At 27.6% G+C, this 18,102-nt stretch overlaps 1 protein-coding gene and 1 long non-coding RNA gene across 11 annotated transcripts in view; one reads left to right on the plus strand and one right to left on the minus strand.

Moving 5' to 3' along the window:
• Positions 1-18,102, minus strand: part of LOC147806807 (muscle calcium channel subunit alpha-1-like) — a 51,722-nt gene that overhangs the window by 14,473 nt on the left and 19,147 nt on the right. For 7 of the 10 annotated variants that reach the window (XR_015435239.1, XR_015435240.1, XR_015435245.1 and 4 more), the window contains exons 3-6: positions 16,016-16,168; positions 12,625-12,818; positions 9,688-9,791; positions 7,410-7,525 (exon numbers count right to left, since the gene is read on the minus strand). Coding sequence is in view for 2 of the 10 variants with exons in the window: in XM_087167244.1 (XP_087023370.1) it covers positions 9,684-9,791; positions 12,625-12,818; positions 16,016-16,168 (455 nt within the window). In the remaining 8 variants the exon portion in view is untranslated. Of the gene's footprint in view, positions 1-7,409; positions 7,526-9,681; positions 9,792-12,624; positions 12,819-16,015; positions 16,169-18,102 lie in introns of those variants that run through there. The other 3 variants (XR_015435246.1, XM_087167245.1, XM_087167244.1) reach the window with 3 other exon arrangements.
• Positions 1,335-3,898, plus strand: LOC147806808 (uncharacterized). The gene is made up of 2 exons (XR_015435259.1): positions 1,335-1,681; positions 3,355-3,898. It is a non-coding gene; the product is annotated as an uncharacterized LOC147806808 (long non-coding RNA).

Here is an 18,102-nt window from a genome sequence, read left to right on the forward strand (position 1 = left end):
CTTTCATTTAAATAGTTCTATCATCATAATTGGTAAATTTATTTTTACTCATAATTATATCAGAAGGGATTATTCTTATAAACACTAAATGTTATTCATTGATTCTGATTTCACGATACCAAAACCAGTGGCTTTTCCGCTCCAAGAAAATGAAAATAGCTAAAATTAAAAACGCTGGGCGAAGATCATGTATATTTTAACATTTTGAAGTCAATAGAGGTAACCCCTAAAAACGACCAATAAACATTTTCCTAGTGGCAAAATTGCAGCGACGTGTCGAACTGGTAGCAGAACGTTACAGAATTCCTGCAGAAAAACCTTCCTTTTGAAAAGTAAAAAGTTTTCTTTTCTACAAGTATTTATACTTAAAATTTTGAATCATGCATTTAATCATTTCAAATCAATTTACGACAATTGTAACCATGTAATATTTCAATTGTATTTTCGTAAATAGTAGTAAGACATATAATAAAATATATAAATAAATGCATATATATATATATATATATATATATATATATATATATATATATATATATATATATATATATATATATATATATATATATATATATATATATATATATATATATATACAGGTGGTTATCAAAATAATGGAAACACCCTAGATTTTGAAGGCTTGGGAATTGCTGTTCTGCCGTAAATGTTCTCTTTATGAAGGTATCTCCTAACTGTAATTGTTGACACTGGAGAATCCAGATGCTGATTGAGCTCTGTGGTCACTGTGGCTGCAGTTGTTTTCTTTTTAGACATTACAATCCGCTTCAATACCCATCGGTCTCTTTCACTCAGCTTCTCCTTCCATTCACTACTTTGCTTTGTTAAACTTGTCTTTCCGAGCTGTGTGTATGCTGTAATGAATTTAGACACCGTACCTCTAGAAACGCCTAAAAGCTGGGAAGTTTCGGTCAGTGTTACTCCAACTAGTCGGGCTCCTACAATTTGGCCTCTCTGAAAATCTGTGAGGTCTGACATTTTACGCTTCTGACAAAAAATCAAAACGTAGGTAACTCCGCTAAAGCTCTCTCATACCACCTAATATATGTACTTTTTATATTAAAAAAAACTGGTAGCTAAGATTATATTTTAATGCTTATGAAGCGAATTCTTAAATGTCTCTTTTATTCACAAGTGTTTCCATTATTTTGATAATCACCTGTATATATATATATGTATATATATATATATATATATGTATATATATATATATATATATATATATATATATATATATATATATATATATATATATATATATATATATATATATATATATATATAAATAAATGCATATATATATAACTAAGCTCCCTTATATTGAGCTGAAGTTTGCTTTTATTTAGAACACTTGTGGGGATGAAATATTTTAAGCTTGTAGCTTACTTATATGCGAAGGCTATTTTATTCTTTTGAAATTCAAATATTATAGAGAGTTAGATAAAAACATGAGAAAAAGTGCTTTGTATGGAAGTAAACAAATACTTGTGTACGAAAAGCTAATTTTTACATTTCCTTCTTCTTTATAAGCTACAACGAAGTTTTTTTAATGGTTTTAGTCCCCTAGAAAGCAGTATTTAGACCAGCTTCTCGAGATAGATTCCGCAGAAAAACTGCTCCTATCGTCATGAGCTCACGCCTGATTTGAAAAGATTTCTAATATGCAAGTGCAAATTTTTTTTAATAATATAATACATACGAGTTGAACTGTAAGAAATTGTATTGGCAGTTACAGTAGTAACTCTATTTAATGTATAAAAATATAGTTTTTATTTAGTATATAATGTTGTTATTATAGCATTCCTCTTTCTAAACTGAAAGATGTTCTTTTAAGTTCTTATTATAATTATAAAAATATACATAATTGCAATTTTGATTTTTAGGAAATTCTAATTAATAATTATCTTGACAATGTAAAACATTTAATTTGTTCGAATCAATAGAATACATCTAATTTTTTTGTCATTTCTAGCTAACTTATTTTTGCACTTTTAATATTAAATATGTTTTTAGAATTATTTTTGATTTAATATATTTAATTTTCGAAATTATACAATTCCGTTAAGGAATATTTACTCTGAGGAATTAATCTTACTTTATGATATATTACAAGGCTTCATTTTCCACCCTCTGTTATAGAACCAATAGATCTCTTGATCATTTTATAATGACTAATATAATCAAAAAAAGAGTTTTTTTGTCAGAAACTAGTTATTTTATCACGATCATGTAAAGTCTTTGAAAATTATTTTGCATTTTGTCAATGTATATCATGCTTAAAAATAATTTTTTAACGCTTTAAAAGTACTTAAAAGGTAATATTTTTTTGTTGAAAAATTTGGCTATGCGCCTTGTAGTAGTGAAATATAAAAACTTGTTGAATTAATTTTTTTAATGTTTTAGACAAATTTCTTTATTTACTCTTTTTTTTATATACATAAAAAAAAAAATTTCAAATCTTAATTTATGCACTTAATTTTGCAATTCAATTTCAATGAAATCATTAAAAATGGAATGCAGATTAGTTTCATATGTTAACTTTTACAATCTGAATGACATTTTTTAACAATCTAGAAATTTAAAAAAAAAAAAAAAACCACCCGGTTTTGCAAAAATTTCCCGGTAATTCTTTGGCAAGCCCTGTTAATTAATACAATTATATCAGTGCTTACATTATACATAATAATGTTTTTGACATAAAATTGTTTTTTAGTATTTTTAGATTTTTTTTTGGGAAGGTATATTCGATGATAAACAATCATACTATTTTTAAAGTCCTTAATTTTTCAGAACAGTACTTAATTTTTTCAAAAAGAAAGTCATCAAAAGTGCTTAATTTTTGCTTTGTTGAAAGAGTGGGAACCCTGTATTAATTTTAGTTTTTTAGATAAAGTATTAAAAAAGAAGAATATCTGTAATGTTGACTTCTACGATAAAAGGAGTGATTTTAAATTTAATACGTATAAATGAACTAATTACATGGAATTCTAATGTGTCCAAAAACATTTATTTAAATATCATTTTCAATCAAGTAAATGGAATTAAAGGGATTTTTAGCATTGTTTATTTATCCAGAAAACAAATGGACAAACTCCTTCAAAAATTTGATTAAAATCAATTGATATTCTAGTAATGAAATTAAGTTCTATATAAAGTCATTGAGTAATTGTGTGTTATAATTAATAAGTTTATTTACGCAAATTTTTTTTTTTTTTTTTTTTTTTTGTTATTTAAAATTTACATTTTTACCATTTGAAAATCTGTTGCTATAAATCTTTTAATATTCAATTATGGATTTTTTAAACTAATGTTATTTTTTTCTTCATTGTTGCTTAGGTACATGATGTCCACGAATGGCTGCAATTGATTACCTTTTCTAGTCATTTATGGGTGGTGCAATCGAATTACAGGACCCAGTTCATGACATGAAAAAGCAGTCCACATCATGATGGAGCCACCATTAAGAGTGCCTTCTTGACAATTTGTGTCCTTGACTTGGAAGGCTCTGTTAAGACAAAAGGGAAACTTTTTTTTTTTGGATGAAAGTCAAGGATTGCTGGTTAGAAATATTAAACTTGTTTACATGCCAGAAAGAACAAAAACTCAGAATGAAATATTTAAAGTTATGGATGAGATAAAAATATTTTTGATAAAAGTTATTATGAACTAATTGATGGGAAATACAGACAGGTTCCTAATTATGTGACTCGGTGATCCAATATTTATACAAAATAACAATTTTATTAAATGCAAAATGAAAAATAAGATCATGGTTCATAGTAAATAAGTAAAAAATTTTAATTACACAAAATACTATGAAATCAACAGAATTTTCCAACATCTAGAGCAAAATCAGTGCATAAATGATGCTAAACAAAAATAATGCTAACTAAAATAATGCTAAATAAGTTTTATATCATATTATAAATAGAAAAAAAATGTCAAGTGGAACAAGTAGTAAGTTTTAATTCTAAATAATTACATAGGATAAAAACCATATAAGAAATATGAAAGCAACCTATCTTTAATTATGTGCATTTTAAAACTGATTTTGATTTTTAGAAGATCTTCCGTCAAGAAAAATAAAATAAACTAGCTTAAATGATTTAAACTCAAAGTAAAGCTTCAGTTTCATAAGATACATAATCTTTCGGGTAAGAATTAACTAGATTGTATTGTCAGTAACATATTTTAAAAATATACTAATGGGTGATATTTTTTCCCCCTGTGGCAGAATCGTGGCGACAATGTCACAGAACATTACTGAGTTCTTGCAAAAAGATTTTTCTGTTAGGAAGTAAATAATTTATGTTTTCTTCTCAGCAGAAATTTTCCTTCTATTAATTTTTTTATTTAGTTATTAATTTAGATTTCACATAGTTTTTAAAATCCTATATTATTAATTTGATATTATTTATTATAGCAACTGAATCTCGAAATGAAAACATGCATTTAGTAACCCTTTTTCGAAGAAACCGATTCACTTGATTTCGCCTTCAATCGTTTTTTCCCGATAGTTACTGCTACGGATTTCAAAACTTTTTTATTATTTTCTTTTAATGTGATGATGATTAACAAAATTGCTTAAAAGGAAATTATTAGTGTATTTTTCACATACAAAATGCGAGAATATCTGCCACAATATTAGATTAAAGAAAAAAAAATTATTTAAGTTGACGTTTCGGTTACTAACAAGTATATTTTTTATATTTAAAAGAATTTTGCAGAAAGATATTAGTAATAGAGAGGCATGTCGCAGAAAGCCCGAAAAAAATTCTGCCACAGGTTTTTTTTTCCACCTAAATTAAAATCATTATAAAAGAATAATTTAAATTTTTGCTGTTTTAAAAGTCAAAACAAAAGCAGTGATGGAGCAAATTTTAAGATACTAAAAAATTTAGATCTCAAACATTTTTCAAATTAAAAAAACTGTGAATTTTTTTCAGAAAGAAATTTTGTGCCACCCTAACTGAGATGAACAAAACTTAAAAGTTGTGAATAGCTATTGCAAATCAACAATTAAAAAAATACCATATTGTTTGCAAATGTAATTTCATACAATAAAAGGACTTTTGAAAAATATCCTAAAACAGGATCTGAGATTACCTTAAGCATGTAATTTGATTTACCTACATAAAAAGTTAATTAAGGACTGCTAACTAATTATAGCAAAATACTTAGATCAATAGTAAACAAGGCCAAAAGGGCATCTAGTATTGACTCCCATTAGGAATGTTATAAACTATTTCTTTAATTGTAAATGCATTACTTGATACTTAACTTATCAAACATGTTTTGTATTTAACATAATTTTTTTTAAATAATATTTATAATTAAATTATCTACCACTGCAGAATCACACTTTCATAGTAATAAATTTTTTAGTTGGATTTTTAAAATCTCTCTAACATGAATCTCGACATTGGATTTTAATATCGCAACATTAGGTTTTCAAATTGCGTGAATACCAATCGCGATGTACGATTTTTAAATCACATGAATACGAATCTCAACGTGCAACTTTTAAATTAGGTAAATACGAAAATCAATGTTTGATTTTTCAAACCATGTGAGTAGGGATTGCAATAATAGCAGATTCCAGCACAGTTTCAAATATTCAAAAACATGAAAATCCGCAAAAGACTCAATCGGCGGAAGAATCACGCGTATGTAAGTGTCTTGTTAGCTGGAATAAGCAAAGGTTTCAAAGTTTGATATTAGATTAAGGATATTCATGAAAATTTCCTCAGATTATAATTTTGGATTAGCGAAAGTTCAAGAATTGATGGTCACGAGAAACGCGGAATTCCACGACATCCCCAGAAAAATCATATGCCTACTCCTAATTTTTAAGATCTGGAAGAATAATACAACAAACCCAGAATACAATTACCCCTGACACTTTTAGCAAAAAGATTTTATAAAGCAATTTTAAAAAAAAATTTATGAGGACACAGCAAAGAAAAAAACGGCCATTTTGAAAGATAGAAAATTGAGCACTTTTTACAAAATCCTAATGAAGAAAAGCACCTTTAAAGTAAAGGCTTTTAAAAAACGTAAATCAAAAATAAGCACCCTTAAGCACTTTTTAAAAAGGCTACGCACCCTGTTTTAACACAAATAACCAATAAAAATCATTTTTGTGAGTAAAAATGAAAGTATTCTGTTTAAAAATAAAGTACTTAAAAAGTTTAAAAAGTAATTAAATTAAAAGTTAAAGAAGTTATAAAGTTTAAAACAATAAGGAGTTTCAAGACAGTTTCTGTTATCTTTTCAAAACGAATTAGCTTAATTCTTTTTAATGGTGGAATGATAGAGCAGGAATTTGCCAGTCTGAAAAATGTGCTTGCTTTTAACAAGCAAACCCCGATTTTAGCAAGCAATACTTTTGCGATTCCTAAAATTTCTACCTCTTCAGTTCAACTAATCCTTTCTTAGAAAAATCCATTTAAGATTCCAAAGGCAACAGAAACAAATGAGTCATAAATCCAGCAATTGTGGGTGGGAACTTTTTCCAAAAGCAGTAATGCAAACGACAATATTTTTCAGACCATGAGTCTCATCCAAAAAACAACAACACAAGGAAGAGAAATTATAACAGTTGAAAGGCTTACTTTTTTTACACAGAAAGAAAAACTAAATACTATATTTATAATTTAGTAAGTAGGTAACACTATCTGGACAAAAGTATCCTGACAACCAAGTGTATGGACTTAAAGCGTCCTGAGGCACATATTATATATAATACACATGTCTGGGAAGACTTTTCATCAGTTTTTGATAGGAATTGACTTCCATCATAGCTGAAGTGAGTGCTTGCAGTTAGGAGGGTCAATATAACTTGCTATGTAATCTGTGTTCTAATTCCTCACAAAGAGAATTAGATAGGGCCTCTGAGAAGAACAGTTCAGTTTTTGAATACTCATTTCGTCAAACCACGGATGTGCAAGCCCCGATGTGTGAATGGAGCCTGCTGGAAGAGAATTGGGCCGAAATATTGCCATAATGTTGGGATTGCAGCATTGTTCACATCCATTTCAAAGTTCATGTTTCCCAACCACAGGAACTAACATACACAGGCCAAACCACGAGAAACACCCACCACCATCACCATAAAAATCGGGTGTCTGGATAGTGTATAAACTTTTATGAGCAGTTATTATAAAAAGAAAGCATTCCTTCGCACTCAATTATAAGAAGAAAATTCGACTGTATAGGAACCATTTCATTAAATAGTTAAAAAATTTCATAATTTTATTTTGTGAAATGTACATTTAAATTTAGTAATGATGGTATTGGGATAAATAAGTAAGTTGAATTCAACGTTAGATAACCAAGAGTCATATAGTTCATATAGAGTCATAATCATATAGTTATAAAGTTTCAAATACCAGCTTGTGTTATCCAATTCTAATAGCCTCTGAGATCTTCTTCAATTTGCTGTTTTTCTCTAAGTTTGTGAAAGTCACCCCTCTCTTTTGCTTTTTCTCTTTCTTTTGAAAACTCACTGAAACGAAAAGTATTTGAATATTATGAAAACCCACACAAGTTTTTTTTCCTTTTTTAGACAAATTTTTAAAAAAAAAATTATTATTGACAGTATTGTAAGAAAAGAAACTTTTGAACTGAGCATTTGCACATGACTAACAAGTTTGGTGCACAAAATACTGTAATTTTGCTGAGGCATTATTGATTGAAAACTTGAAAATTTAGTTTGAAAGAAATTTCCATCCACCAATTCTACTCCTTCATAATAAGCAAAAGCAATTTTACTAAAGTTGCAGCAGTTTTAAGTTCAATTTGAAAGTTTTATTTCAGGGCTCGTGATTTTTTTAAAATTTTTTCTTTTAAAATTTAAAAAAAAAATCGGATTTTTTGATTTTTATTCAAATATACTGTAAGAACTTTGATTCATAACTAAAAAAACTTTATAAATGTTTAATCATACTTTATAAATGTTTACTCATTAAATCAATATTAAAACTATATTACAAGAATATTTCAGAAGCTCTAACTACCTAAAACAATTTTTCCTTATAATACATAGCTTTGAATGAATCAAAACCATTTTGAAACAAATGCATGATTGAAATTTAAAGACTAGATGAAATAGAGAATTTAAAGAATATTTTAACTATTCAAAAGTTTCAATTAACAAACCATAATTTTAATTTAAAATAGTGATTTTTTTTCTTTCGATTTTTAAAATGACTAAATGTAACAGATTGTGTTTATAAATGTAGTCATTCATCAGAAAATAAATAAACATTTAATCTATACATTTTTATATTAAAATATTCTTACATCAAAATAGATAAATTAAGCAAAAAAAAAATTTTTTTTTAAACTTTGAAAAAAATTTTCTCGCAAAATTTCCTTAGAGAAAATCTGAAAACGTCAAAGATACTGTAAACATATTATGAGAAAAAAATACTTTAATCTGTACTTTCAATCTCAAGAATCAAAGGATTTATAAAAATTTAATTTCAAATGTGTTGAAATTTAACACATACCAAGAAAGAAAGTAATTTCGTTAGCTAAAATGAATTAATTCAGCAATAATAAATTTTAAAACTAAAACAGCAATTTATTTAAAATGCATTTTAAAACTAAGAAAAGGAATAAAAGTATTAATAATTTAAAACAGTGTTTTTAAATTTTTCAAATCAATATATATATTAAAAAAAATCAGTTGATTTAAATCAATGATTTTTTTAAAAAAATCCTTTGATTTAAATCATTTAATTCCTCAACAATCAACCTGATTTAATCAAACATGATTTAAATTGTGATTTAAATCAACAAACCCTGTTTTATTTTAAAAAGAAACATTAAAAATTATATCATAATTATCAACTCACACAGGAAAATACAAATTTAATTTAATTCAACCTTGATTGCAATTTTTCTTACAAAAAGATCAAGTTAAGTAGTGTTGCAACGTTTGTGTGAGAAGTTTTCTACTTCTTATTAAAAAAAATTGGAAAATATATAATTGAATTAAAACTGTAATAAAAATGATGATATAATAAAAATATAATTAGGTAGGTAGGAACTTTATTAACGTCGCACTAGAGCTGCACAATGCGCTATTGTCGACGGTCTAGGGAACATCCCCCGAGGATGATCCGAAGACGTGCTATCGGAATTTCAACCCTCGAAAGAGGGGATGGCTCCTCTACTTGCGTGCAAAGTAGAGCACTTTAAGGTAGAACAGCTTAACAAGGACCAATACTGCACACCCTTGGTCCCTACAAAATCTGATCAAAGTGGTCACCCGCCCGCTTACTGACCCCAGCCAGTGATGCTTCACTTCAGGGTTCTACTAGAAACTGTGTTTTTACGCATTGCAGACAATAATAAAATTAAAATACTAACTACTAACATGTTTATTGAATACTACTTTGATTATAAAAATGAATTTAACAAAACAGTGCAATTAGTATGCCAAAATTATTAGATGTTATAATGAAAATAAATTACCACCTAATGCAATTCAAAACAAAAATAAAATATATCAGACAGACACTGAATTTGGGGAATCATCCAGAAATTAAAAACTCAAAAATCTTTTTTCTCACTTTAGGGTTGAAATATTTAAAAACTTTAAATGACTATTAAATAAATTAAGTAGCATGGTAAACTTTAAACAAAAAATTACTGACTCACCCACTCAAAACACCAAGTACTAGATTGAGAACAAAGAAAGATCCCAGAATGACAAGGCTAAGAAAATAAATCCAGGGCCAACTGTTACCACAAGCATCATTCACCTGAAATCAACAACAAAGATCTTTACATTACAGTCAAGAGAATTGTTGTCTAACAACCACACAAAGAGGAATTTAAATTAAGACTTTGTCCTGATTTAGTCCATACCGCGGAAGAAATTTTTTGTTGTAAATTCTCTTTCTCCTGCATTACTAATTTAAAAGAAAGAAAAAGTAAGTTCCGGAAAACATGGAGTAAGTCAAAGTTTCAACAGCTGAAAAAAATACTTCAAAATATTAAAATGCAAACAAATTATTTGAAGAGAACTTCTCTGTTGCGTAATCCTAATTTATCATCTCTTAATTTATTTTCATTTGTATATTTTAAAATTTTCTTTTCAGTATTTGAAACTTCACGGCTTACTCTAAGTTTGTCTGAACTCACTTTTTCTACACTTTAAATAAGTAATGAAGGTGAAAGAGAATTTGAGAGGAAAATTTTCTCTTGCTTCCTCTTAAAAGTTTCTCTGTCTTGGTAATTTTATCCGTATCTTGAAATATTGCCAGACGTGGGAAATTCTCAATCAATGGCAACACTCTAAGGTGACAAGGCTAACATGACCTTTACTACTTGGGCAACAACAGTAAATTAAACTTGGTTAGTTGTACTATTGACAGAATAATTTTACCAATACTGGTCAACAGAACAATCTTCTAGTTTTCTAATTTCCTCCAAATTCAGAATTTTTAACATTTTAAATTCAAAATTCTAAAAGGCAGCAAATGACCACAGTTAATCACGGTGCACAGCCAAATCTTTCAACAAAAAATAAGTACCTTTTAAACACTCAAACATTAAGGAAATGCAAAATAATTCTCAAAGACTTTACATGATCATGATAAAATAAGTTTCTGACAAAGAACTCCTTTCTTGATTATATTAGCCATTATAAAATGATCGAAAGATTTTTCGGTTTGAGATCTCAGAATGGAAAAGGAAGCCTGAAATTGAGAATATCTTGCAAGTTGCAGCAGAGTTGCAAATGACAGTGCAATAATCTCACCGAACCCAGCTCAGTAGACGCTCATGCGGACTCACAAGTATTTTATCAAACATGCAAAATGATTGATGCTTTCATACAATATGAACTGGCGGTACTCTGAAATATATTGTGGTTGAATGAATTGTGAAAGCGGTGAATAGAACAATGTGAAAAGCACGCCTTTGCATAATATGTGTCACCTTAAAAGGGATCTTAAAAAATTAAAATAAAAAAGAAGCATCTTCAAGCACTTTTTAAAATCGCTATTGCACCTTGTTTAACATGGATCAATTATTTAGTAATTGACCGCTTGTACCAAACACCCAATTGGTATTTGGTTCAAGCAGGGGTAATTGTGAGCCCAACTCAAAACTCCTCAAAATTTCTTGATTAAAATCATAAATGACGCATCTCAAAAATTTAATGTCTTTATAAATTTAAAATCATTGATATTTTCAAAACATGAAAGTCTAAATAAATTATAAGCAGTTATAACTTATATATAAACTTATACATAATTATTAATTACATTAAATTATAATTAATAATTATGTATAAGTATACTTTTATCACTAATTATATTTATTTTCTACCAAAAAAAAAATATTTACAAATGAAAGAGATGTCAAGTATAAATTCTAGTTATAAGATTTTTAAATAAAATATACAAGAATTTTTACACATAAATGTGATCGGTGATTTCTTGAAATTTCTGTACCTTGGATTTCCAGAAATTTCCGGATCGCGGCCAGCTAAAAATCCGGATTTTTCGGAGCACAAACATCTCTGATTCAAGTTAATTGTCACAGGTGTTTACTTCTCTTACCAAATATTTAGATTTCAGCCAATTTGATAGTCAGTTATTCGAAATCAATTCACTATCACGAGGTGTCAATCTGAATCATTATTTTCATTAAAACCAAATTAGTTTAGTCAGCTTATCGTAAAAATTATGCAACAAAACTTACACAGGTATTTAAAAAATTTATGCAAAAACTATCATTTAAATTCAATTTCATAAAACGATACTTCTAATCCCTGTAATGTAAAAGCCAGTAGGTAATAATTTATTTACTTTTCCTCCAATGTAGTATTCAGTCAATTCAACATCATAATTTAGTTGAGAAACTTTTAAAAGAACAGATAATAGCTTTACCCAGGAGAAGTTTATTAAACACAATAAAGAAAAAAAAAAAATAAAAAAAAACTTCTAAATAGAATGAATATGCAGTTGATGATTATGAAATAAAATATTTAAATAAAAAAAATAATTAATATGCTGATGCTGCTGCTTTGTTGGATTTCCGCTACCCATGCTCAGGGTTGCCACTCAAACCTGGGGGAAAAAATTCCCTGTGTATTCCCTGTACATAATTTACACAATATATTAAGGGGAAACACAATTACTGTGCTCTTGTGCAAGTTATATTTATTATTATTATATTATATTATATTTATTAATTATATTTACTAATTATATTTATTAATTTCAATTGCTGGAAAAACTTGAGAAAAAAAAAGGAACAACTGAACATACTTAAATAACGCAAAAGTAAATGAAATAGTTTAGTATAGCTGAAATATCCTGCTTAGATATCCCATACATTACGCTTTGAGTGGTCATTATTTAAAAGAGGAAAATATTAAACAAAATTACCTGTATTTTCCCAGTTTGTAAAAAAAAGAAATCAAAATTTCCTGCATTTTCTCTGCTATTTTAGGTAATTTTTAAATTCCCCGTATTTTCCAGGTCTTCCCTGTGACAACCCTGAATGCTGCAGCAATTTTGACTGCTAATACAATATGAAACAATTTTTATCTTTGTAATGTGAGTTCAAAGAATGAATACTAACATTGTATAGAACACTGGTCCATCCTTCATTGGTAATACATTGGAAAACAGTGAGCATGGCCAGACCAAAATTGTCCAAATTTATGATTCCGTAATTTGGATCGTCCCAATAGAGGAGGCAGACTTCTCCCACACCTTCACACTGGAAGCCAGAATCACCACACGGATGAGGTTCTCCTTTGATCGATATCTCACCTACAATAAAATAGTTTAGTTACTTCTTTAGAGTTAATACATATATTGAATATACATATAACTGATAGCAAAATATTCACATACATATTAATATACAAACAATAAGACAGCAAAATATTTGTAAACAAACAGATATACATATACTGAATAATACATATACTCTGTGGCAGAATTATTTTGGCTTTCTGCAACAGAATTTAAAGCAACAGAAACGTATTTGCAACAAAAAAAACCTTTTTGGTTAAAATAAAATTGTGCGTATTTTTTTTAAAATGAAGATGTAATATTTCTTTACTGTCATATCACAGTAATATTCTCACATTTTGTAGGAGGAAAACACACGAATAATTTCCTTTTTGCAATTCGTAAATCATAATCACATGAAGAAAAAAATTATCAAGATCATTTCTTATCCCTCTGTTGCGTGAAAAAGGAATCTTTTGAATATAATTATTGAGAGAAAAAAATCTTTCAAACATTTCTGCAGAAAAGATATTTTTTACTTCAATAATCTTTATTTTTCATTCTTATCAAATAAGAATAAAAAAATTACGAGCATTTCTTTCCCCTCCGATACACGAAAAAGGCATCTTCCAAATATAATTTCAAAAAAGGAAACTAATATTTTTTGTCTATCTAAAGGAAAGATTTTTTTGCAATAACTCTGTAACGTTCTGCAACAATGTCACCGTGTTATTACGGTTCTGGCACGGGGTGCATATACATGCTTTATATATTTTGAAAAATATATATTTTGAAAAATATATATTTTGAGGTGCCAACAATACTGCCATTTGCTCAACAATAAGAAAATATTGTAAAGAAACTTCAGACTTGTCTTACTATTAGTAACCAATTTGCAAGCATGTATGTGTAAAAGAGTAAATAAACAATGTACTTTTAAACCAACATCCAGGGCAGAAATAATAAGCTCTAAAAAAGTATTCCCTATGTTCATTACTAAGACAATCACTCATCCTGGTGACCAACTTGGCAATATGACAAGATTATATATCAGCATAGAACAACAGTTATCCAAAGTAATCAAGTCTTTTTTTTTACCCATTTTAAAGCATGTTGTTTTTTACTATTGTATAAACTCGAAAGTACGAGATTCTGAAATATATTTGTGAACTTAAAATATTACTTTGAAGATTATGTTTGAAACTTAAAAATCTAAGATTTTGGTTGGCAGTAAGGACAGACTGAGCAAAAGTTCTGAGACACATTTTCTTTGAATGGAATTTTCTCGAAATACAAAATGCTTATTTTCCACAGTTTAAAAGCTTTTAAAAATATTATTTTGAAAAGCTTTTAAACAGCAGCTTACACACAATACATAAATATTTATAAACAATAGGTTCATATTTACAATTTGCTAATATATTGTTTTCATTAGAATACAAATATAGTTTGTCTAAAGTAAGAACTCCCTTGGCCATTGGTCTGGACCAGTGGGGGTGACTATCTTAACGACATAGAACTATTTCAAGTAGGGGTGAGGGGTCAATGTTTAGGACAGGCTTTGGCTCGGTCTGGTTGGCGAGACAAAGGGAATTTCTTTCTCTGGTCTATTGTGTTAGCCCTAGCATGAAGAGAAGCTACCCTGACGAACTATACGCTAGTTTTACATTAAAAATATATAATTTTTTATTTTAAAAAAATTTAAAAAAAGAATCTTATAAAAAACATAATACTTTTGTATGGAATTTCAACTTAACCTGGCATTACTTTCTTTTACAATAGAAGCCTAACTAATAATCGTTCTTTTAGAGAAGCCTTCAAAAATAAAGTTCATTAGCAATTTTTAACAGAAACTATTTCGAATGGACTATTAATTATTTTGATAATCTATAGAAAAATGTTTTCATAGTTTTAAAAATAAATAGTATTAAAATTAAAGTTTACATCAGAATTGAATTTGCAGAATTCTAGTTCTGAATTAATTTTTTTTTACATATGCAGTAGCACTGCAGCTAAAAATGAACAAAACAAGCTTAATAATGATTTTTGTTGAAATGAAGACAAAGCAGAACTGTTTATAATTGTTGATGAATTTAGTTATTTTCTTTTGAATCAAAAAGTTTGATGGGAAAACTAATGCAATATCTTTTTCATAATTTAGTCAATATATTGTTTTTAGAATTATACATTCGACAGGATATTATGTATATAATTATACATTCTAAACCCTAAGGCATTTCTAACACATAAGAACATTCCTTTAACTTTTAAGAACATTCCTTATGCATCTTTTCGGGGTTAGGGATTTAGAAGTCCTAAACTGGTTTTGGATAGGACATGTAGGTTTTACTGTCTTAAACTGTCCTAAACTGACTAAAACTACCTTAAAGTGTGCAAAACCTTGAACATTGGTAAAAGGTAAAAATTCTATATGTGTAACCATTGTACACATAATAATTGCATATATTAATAAATATTTGATACATTTTTATACAATTTGCTTTAACTTATTAAAATAAAATAATATAATATAATATAAGAGGAAAAGATTTATAACGTTTGAAGCCCCACAATTCTATGAACAACAAAAGTGAATACTGTATCGTTAAATATGAATAAATATGCTTTTAATACTGCTAAATTACGTTTTCGCATAAAGATAAATAATGCAATATTAAAAATAATAATAAACTTTTTTAATAAAACAAAAAGTTCTCATCATTATGTTTCTTGCTCAAAAATTAACCCTTTATTTTTCACAATATTTTTTCCAAATTGTGACATAATTTGAATAAAAGAGTTTTGGACAGTTAAGACAGTTTTGGACAAATTGGTTTTGGACAACAGGCTTAACACTGAATTAATCCAAGCTGTTATAAACCTTGCTTATTCTGCATCTTTTATACATAATTTTAGAGAAAAAAAATTCGAAAATTTCAGCAGAAATGAAAACCAAAATTTTTTTAACTTCCAAAAGGAAAAATCTTTCTGCAAGAACACTGTAATGCTCTGTGACAATGTCGTCGTCATTCTGCCAAGGGGGTACCACTAATTATGAAATATTGTCCCCATCTTTCTGCACCACTCCCACTAGCCTTACAAAAAACTCTTCCCAATATTTTCTTTTATAGAAAACATAAAATTTTAGAAATTTTATAAACATGAGCGATGATACAAAAGCTAGTTGTAGAGAAGAATAACGTTTAACACATTAGAAGAAGAAAAATAAATACCAGAAACATTATCAAAAAAAGTTTTGAGCACTTTTCCAGAGAAAAGCTCCAGACCAATGATTACATAGATGATGATGACAAAAATGACGAGAAGGGCGATGTGGAGGAGAAGAATCATGGCTTTTAGAATGGAATTGAGCACCACTTGAAGACCTAAAATAAGAATCACAAAATAAAAAATCACTTATTTTGGGTGCAACATTATGTGATTAGAAGTGCACACACAAGAATAGCTGAAACACAATCTTTATAGTTCGAAAAGAGCTAATTATAAATATGATCATCTGAGATGGCAAATTGAATTCATCAATAAAAAAATACATTTATTCAGAGCATCTTCTCATCTGATTTTCTTAATTAAAACATCATTAATTTGAACATTTATGATTAAGAACTCTTACCACAAAACCCTATATTACTACTCGAGTATCCGATCAGTTTAAGGGTAGAGTTTATTGCAACTCAACTAAGAATTGTTTTAGCGTTTAAGGAAGTGTGGAACATGCAACTTTCAAAAATGTTCAGATTTGTTAAACTACATAAAAAAATTAATGAAAATTTTTTTTAAATTATGACTTTCTTTCAACAACAAAAAAGAAAGAAATTTTTTTTTCTTTTTGTTTATTAAAATGATGAGAAATTATTTTTTCCCCTTGTAATGAACTAAAATTTTGAATGCTCCTTTCACCTTGATAAATTCTTCCTATTTTTTTCATACTGAAAAATATATGTTAACCACTTCCTTAATCATCACAAGTAAATTCTGGTATGAATATAATTAAATTGAAAGGCAAGTTTCTAATATGCGCCAAGAATATGCAAATATATCATATAAACTACAGCTGGACTATAGATGAATATTACTTGTCATAATTAAATACAAATGCAAGTGCATAATATAAGCAAGTACTTAATATATACTATAGCTGGACTAACCACGAATACTACTCGTCATAATTAAATTGAAATGCAGGAGTATAATATAAGCAAGCATATAGAAATATATAATATAAACTATAGCTGGAAAAAAGATTAATATAACTTGTTATAATTAAATTAAAATGCGAGCGTATAAAATGAGCAAGTATATGCAAGTAAATAAAATAAACTATACCTGGACTCAAGATAACTAACTCTTCAGAATTAAATTGAAATGCAAGTGTATAATATAAATAAATATATGCAAGTATATAATATAAACTATAGCTGGATTCATGATTAATATAACTTTTCATGATTAAATTGAATTGCAAGTATATAATATATGCAAGTATATAATATAAGCAAGTATAAGCAAGAATATAATATAAACTATGCAAATATATAATATAAGCAAGTAAATGCAAGTATTTAATATAAATTATAGCTGGACTAATGATTAACTTGAGATGCAAGTTTATATTATGAGCAAGTATATGAAAGTATATAATATAAACTATAATTGAACTAATAATGAATAAAACTTGTCATAAGGAAATTGAAATGCAAGTGTATAATATACGCAAGCATATCCAAGTATAAAATATAAACAATAGCTAAAGTAAAGATGAATATAACTAGTCATAATTAAATTGAAATGCAAGCATATCATATAAGCAAGTATATAATATAAACCAAAGCGGGACTAATGATGAATATAACTTGTCATAATTAAATTAAATTTAAATGCAAGTCTATAATATATGCAAGTACATAAAATGAACTATAGCTGGAGTCAAGATTAATATAACTCCTCATAATTACATTAAAATGAAAGTATAAAATATTATCAAGTATATGAGAGTATACATAATATAAACTGTAGCTACACTCCTGAAGAGTATAATTCCTCATAATTAAATTGAAATGCAAGTATATAATATAAACTACAGCTGGACAAATGATTAAATTGAAAACCATGTTCATAGTATGAGAAGTATATGCAAGTGGATTATATAAACTATAGCTGGAATAATGATGAATAGAACTTGTCATAATTAAATTGAAATGAAAGTACAAAATATTATCAAGTATATGAAAGTATATAATATAATCTATAGCAGGACTCCTCACGAGTATAACTCGGCATCATTAAATTGAAATGCAAG

This window comes from Parasteatoda tepidariorum, chromosome 7 (genome assembly GCF_982258835.1).
Source record: "Parasteatoda tepidariorum strain Cologne lab strain chromosome 7, Ptep-v5.0, whole genome shotgun sequence".
Lineage (NCBI taxonomy): Eukaryota > Metazoa > Arthropoda > Arachnida > Araneae > Theridiidae > Parasteatoda > Parasteatoda tepidariorum.